Raw genomic sequence first — 6,130 nt, forward strand, 5'->3', positions numbered from 1 at the left:
GAATTTATATATTATTTTTTGGGAGTGTAATTCTTTTTATTTCTAAATTCAAGATATTAATATTAATTATACTGTATATTGATGTAAATTATTGTTTCAAAAATAAGGTTTATAGTCCAATAACTATATTTCACATTAAAAGTAGATAAATAAGGCCCAATTATTTTATCAAGTTCGCGTTTATTATAACATATATATTTTTTATGTTTTTTGTTTCTCTCCCCATCCCAGAACAATTTTTTAAAAAAGGTATTAATTAAACAAAAGAAAAAATACCAATTGAAGTGCAGTCACTACACCAAAACAGGCTTTTAGCGGCGCTTTTTTAGGCCTTTAGTGGCGTTTTTTAGCGCCGCTAAAAGCATTAGTAGCGCTTTGAGAAACGCCGCTAAAAACGCCGCTAATGACAGAGTCGCTAATTTCAGCAGCTTTTTTTTGAAAAACGCCGCTAAAGCTCTTGAGCTATAGCGGCGCTTTCCCAAAAACGCCGCTATAGCTCAAGACCTTTAGCTGCACTTTTCCACAAACGCACTATAGCTCAAGACATTTAGCAGTGCTTTACTCACAAACGCCGCTATAGCTGAAGAGCTTTAGCGGCGCTTTTACCACAAACGCCGCTATAGATCGAGACCTTTAGCGGCGCTTTTACCACAAACGCCGCTATAGTTCGATACCTTTAGCGGCGCTTCTCACAAAAACGCCACTAAAATATAACATTTAAAAAAATTATTTTAATCAAATAATATTTATTTTTATGATAAATATTATATTATGTTTTATTTTTTAAATTTGAACTTTAAATATACTTTAAGGATAAAAAATATTATTTAAATTAAATTTTTTATGAAAATTTTAACTTTAAAACTAAATATAAAAATTAATGAATTTAATTTTAGAATTTAAAATAATAAATTAATAACACAATTAAAATCCAAAAGTTAGAAAAGTTGTCGTAAATATTAAAGTAAAAATAAAATTTAGAATCAAAACTAAAATAAATAATACATATGAGAAATAGACTGACTAGTTGAACTTGCCTATGACTATACACATTGCAAGGTAATAAAAAATACAATGCATTTTCTTAATCAAGTAAATCTTGGTAATAAAAAATAAAATGCAAACTACATCTGCTACATTCCTGGTTATCCAACCTTCATGTACCCTGCAGAATTGGGAAAATTATTATAGTGCATTAAAACAAAAATTGATATTGACAAGTTAAATATGAATGGGAAATAACATGAATGCAAAAATTAATACTCGAGGAAATTGACAACTTAGCTATCTCAACCATGGAAATGAATTAGATATTGAATAAGAGAGATTACAGCAATGAAACCAATGAATTCCTAGTTTACATATGTATGTGCCACTGGACTTGTTAAGTGAAGAATGAGAACCAAATTTTTTCAATGACTACAGGACATAAGACCAAGAGCATCAAAAGTTTCCAAACATGAAACAACTAATCTATTAAGCAAGTTAGAAAATCAACGAGCTTATTGTTTTAGGTAATAGTGGAACAAGGAGACAATTGAGATCAATTGAGACTAACCTCGGCTGAGATGCAGAAGTTTCACGACAATCAGAAAAGATCACCTTGATATACTTATAATCTTTGCACCATAAATAATCAAAGTAATAATCATCGATATTATTCACCTTGTTGCCTAACCTCACATAATAATCAAAATAAATTTTAAAACCGCTCAGAAATTTTAAATAGATTACATCAACATATATTGAGCATAGCAACCTTCTAAAGAGAAAATCAAACAAATCAACTAAACGGACATAGAAAAATTGATGCTTCAAACCAAAACACCAGAATTTACTTTACCTCCATCCCATGGGGTGTCATCAAGTCTGCAAATCCATCAAGTAAAGACATTAGCACAATTTAATAGAACTTTCATCTAAAAAGCAAGTACAAAAAGATTCTCTAGTCTTATTTCATAATATACCCAAATATAACATCATTCCAAAGCATAATGTTGTTATCTTGAGGTGCACCACTAATTCCTGCACAAAATAAATGATAAAAAAGGCCACAGTTCTTTAGTATAAACAACAAACAAATTAGATGAAATACAAGAATGCTTAGATGGCAAATATAAAACCAGGTAAGCTTACGAGCCAAAGCAGCATATAAAAGAATTTACCATTTAACCTACTAGTACATAAATGAAATTATTTTTTCATTATTGCAACTAATATAATCATAAATAATTTAAGAAAACAACTGAAAAACAACTCTTATCTACCTAAAGCATAAGAATTCAAAATCTTTTAGATTATTTGATAAATAAAATATTTTATCTTTCTTGCCAATAAAATAAAATACAAAACAAGAATCAAATTAGTTCAACTCCAAGTCCTTAGTCAAATCAGTTCAACCTCAAGTTCTTTGTCAAAAGAAAATAATATATATAAAAAACCAAGAAAACACATACCTAGTTTGATTGGCAAAACGTCGTTTTCTTTGGTAGGCGACCATTGGGAAGATTAACAATTAATTAAGAAGATGAAAAGAGATAGACCTTGAAGTGTTTTTGCAAGCAAATTGATTAAACTTCTTCTATGTTCGAATTTTTTGATATTCAATTCTTGTTTTTTATTTTATTTTATTGGTAAAATATTTTATTTTCATATGGAATATTATTTGAAGTACAAAATGTTTTCAGGCAATACATAGAAACCCTTATCTACTTAAAGCATAAGAATTCAAACAAAGGAACTGAGCTTCACTAAGTGATGGGCTAGCATGGAATATGTCCCCATGGGGAATATTGTGACAACTACCTCTTAGAGACAAAAGTGGACAGAAAAAAGAAAACCAGAGTATATTCGTGTAGTGTCAGACCTCAGGAAATTTCATAATTGCTTGCTGAATACCTCCATGATCAAGTGGCAGAATATTGTAGGCAAACAACTCAGATCTAGCTTGAATGCTCTCTTTGTCAGCAAGGGCCTTCAAAGGAAAAAAGAGATATAATATAAGATGACAAGCATAGTAACAAAATCCAGATATTACAAAATACTTATAAGATAATTATATAAATGAAGATTTTGATTCTGTTTGAAATTCAAAATTAAATATTTAAACTTCAATCATTCCAGTTCAATTCCAGCCGCTTCACATAAGGACGAGTTACTGTATTTCTTTATATCAGAGAAGCTTTCTTTGTAAGCTGAAAATATACCAACAAAAATAAAGTAGAATCATTTTTATCTTAACAAAACAAGATTCTTCTCAAACCTTATTTGCTTTTCAGGAAAGAATCCTTCTTAAAAATGCTTACACTACATTAACATTTAACATCAAAAGGATGTAGACAGGTAAATTCTATTTTATGAAAACAAAATCAATATGAAAACAAAAACAAAAAACAAAAAAATTTGTTATACCAATTTCAACTTCCGCAAACATGAGTGAAAGCTAATGTTAGTGCCCACCTATCTAGGGAACTACCCATATGTCCTTCGAATTCTTACCCAACGACATTACAACCTCCTACCACCAATCAAATCAAGTTGCCCATAATTTTACTTAACAACCTACAGAATAAGGTATGGCACACGAGAGAACATGTACATGACATATTGCCACCATCATAACCACCTCATCACAACTCTCAGCATCTCAACTCTCTTCAACAAAATTCATTTCAACCGAAAATAGAAGAATTGAGTTATCTACTTTGATACAAAAGGCCACAGATTTGATAAATTGAAATCATACTAAAATGGAGAGAAATTCCTTTGTTTCCAATAACATAGCAGCCATTCTTTATCCTCAATGTAACAACAATGTCAGTCATTAAAATCCCATCTGATCAACGAACTGTGCCATCTACTCCAAAACAAAAAAAAAGAAAGAAAGAAGAGTGTTGTAATGACATGCTAAGAATCATCTATATTATAACTAAAATGTTTGATTGTTTAATTGAGTTAATATTACGAGTTAATCTCATACCAACTTAATTGAAAAAATATATAAAGTCAATTTATATAAAAAGGTAAAGATATTACTAAAGTTATATATATACTAAATAGAATAGAAAATCACTTTCCTAAGCATTTGAACTAAGCAATAAAAAAATTATGATCTCAACCCTAAACATAGCCACTAATGTCAGCTACGGGTCATCATCATAAGGTATGTTTAAGGCTATTGACGACGGAAGAACCAAAATAGGCTTTTTGTTACGTTGAAATTCAGCGAGCATGGTATCATGGGAGGACTGATACTCACAAGTATTTCCCCTCAACTCCACTTGCTCCACATGACCTACACAACACCACACACAACTCTTTCCTTCAGGTAATGTGAAAAAGGATTTTGGATACCATTAGGGAACATATATATTTAAATCTTTTTGGATTTTAGGCCCCAATAGATGCTAGTTTCTGCACTGTCTAAAATTTGAAATCTAACATGCATAATTGCAACTCGGTGAGTGTGATTGAAATTGAAGAAGAAATGATATTTCCAATTTTGCTGTCAATATCTAATAATGCCGACACCAGAAGGGAAATTCTATTTTCTTTTCGATGGTTTGATTATCATACACGGACAATAGAGTTTTTAATTTCACAAACAAGTGGAGAATTCATCATAAATCCTAAACGGCTTATTAAATTCCACTGTTCTATTCGTTTCAGATATGGGAATGTAGGAATTGCACTAATTTTCTTCTATAGAACTTAATCTATAATAAATGCAGAAACCAAGAAAAAAAAATTAGCTGTGGCTGATGAACTTGTTGTGTAAAAGAAAATTAAAACTATATATGTTCAGGGAACTTACTATTCACTGTGTATAAGATTTTGAAATCTTTAGGAATCTACTTCCATTTGACTGATCGTTTATGCCAGGGGGAGATTTTCCGGTGCCGAACATGGAAAAACAGAGGAGTCGAGCAGTATTAGAAACCAACGGATGCCACCACAAAAACCTCGATCTTTCAAAGCAGGTAAAAGTTTTTAATGAGCAGATAATCTTAAAAGACTGTAAAGATGCGATAAAGTAAGACACCCTGGATGGGAGGAAGGATAAGATAGCCAGCACGTCAGATAAGATGATGAGGAATCCTTAGACTTACGGGCTGGAATGTGCCGCTCCGCTTAGTCAACTGACAGGCATGGAGAAGAAAATCAGATTGACCTAACTCTAAATGAAACTGTGCATAACTTCTCTTCTTATTTAGATTTCTCCCATTTAAACTGTGCATTTGGGGGATTTCAGCTGAAGAAAAACAAACTTTTATTTGGGGGATTTAGGGCGCACGACGGAGATGAGAAGAAGTGGGAGTAATGAGCGGGTAACCAAAATTTTTTTTAGAAGTGAGCGGGATTTTGATTATCTTTTATTTTCTTCCACATTTGTGGCGTTTTAAAGAAAAAACGCCACTACCTAAACTGAGCCTATTGAAAAATTGTAATACATATTTGTGGCGTTTTTATCAAAACGCCGGTAATGTCTACTTTTTGCGGTGTTTTTGTTGAAAACGCCACTAAAAAATTTAAATTTTTCTACCCAAACGGCGCCATTTTGGGAAATTTTAATACATAATAATGGCGTTTTTTGCTGAAAACACCGCTAAAGCTTGCATATTTTTTTATATTCAATTATTGTATCTTTCATATAAATTTTACATAAAGAATTATTAAAATTTTAAGTAATATTTAAAAGAATTAGAAAAATTATAATTTTTATTTTTTTATTTCATTTTATTTTTGTATTTTATTTTTTCTTATAATTTGGTCCTATCCAAATTAAATAATTACCTATCTATCCATATTAAATATATCAAATGATTTAGATTAAATATTTTTAAATAAAAAAACATTAATTAATTGTATAAAATTGTATCATTTAACAAATCTCAAATAAACCTTAAATCTTAAATTAACCATTCAATATACATAAAGTCTATCTATTACATATCTCTTAAATAATATAAACTATACTCATAATTTCAATATATTAAATTTATTATTATATCTTTTACAATTATATAAGAACATATTTAATATATAAATAAAAAAACTAATTAATCTAAACCCTAAACCTTAACCTGACCCTTGAAACCCTAAATCCCTAGCTCTTAACCCCTAACCCACT

At 30.2% G+C, this 6,130-nt stretch overlaps 1 protein-coding gene across 18 annotated transcripts; it reads right to left on the reverse strand.

Moving 5' to 3' along the window:
* Nucleotides 1-1,020: 1,020 nt before the first annotated feature.
* LOC107954556 (uncharacterized) lies at nt 1,021-5,352 on the reverse strand. Of its 18 annotated transcripts, none has more exons than XM_041096790.1 (9): nt 5,109-5,352; nt 4,814-4,864; nt 4,259-4,294; nt 3,746-3,856; nt 2,899-2,974; nt 1,968-2,025; nt 1,844-1,869; nt 1,559-1,673; nt 1,021-1,165 (listed from the first exon to the last, which is right to left on the reverse strand). In XM_041096790.1, exons 4-9 carry the CDS (start codon nt 3,788-3,790, stop codon nt 1,024-1,026), a joined length of 462 nt encoding a protein of 153 aa, XP_040952724.1. In that variant the 5' UTR covers nt 3,791-3,856; nt 4,259-4,294; nt 4,814-4,864; nt 5,109-5,352; the 3' UTR covers nt 1,021-1,023. The 18 variants fall into 18 exon arrangements, 8 of the variants coding, with proteins under 8 accessions (XP_040952724.1, XP_040952722.1, XP_040952725.1 ...); XM_041096788.1 differs by having other exon boundaries at nt 4,814-4,967; XM_041096791.1 differs by lacking the exon at nt 4,259-4,294.
* Nucleotides 5,353-6,130: the final 778 nt, after the last annotated feature.

The sequence above is a fragment of the Gossypium hirsutum genome, chromosome D07, assembly GCF_007990345.1.
Source record: "Gossypium hirsutum isolate 1008001.06 chromosome D07, Gossypium_hirsutum_v2.1, whole genome shotgun sequence".
NCBI lineage: Eukaryota > Viridiplantae > Streptophyta > Magnoliopsida > Malvales > Malvaceae > Gossypium > Gossypium hirsutum.

Coding starts and splice junctions, on each gene's coding strand:
- LOC107954556 (XM_041096791.1), bottom strand. CDS start 3,790: ATGGCTGCTATGTTATTGGAAACAAAGGAATTTCTCTCCATTTTA. Junction 2,975..3,745: donor AGGAATTTCTCTCCATTTTA/GTATGATTTCAA, acceptor TTTCCTTTGAAG/GCCCTTGCTGACAAAGAGAG. Junction 2,026..2,898: donor TCTGCCACTTGATCATGGAG/GTATTCAGCAAG, acceptor TATTTTGTGCAG/GAATTAGTGGTGCACCTCAA.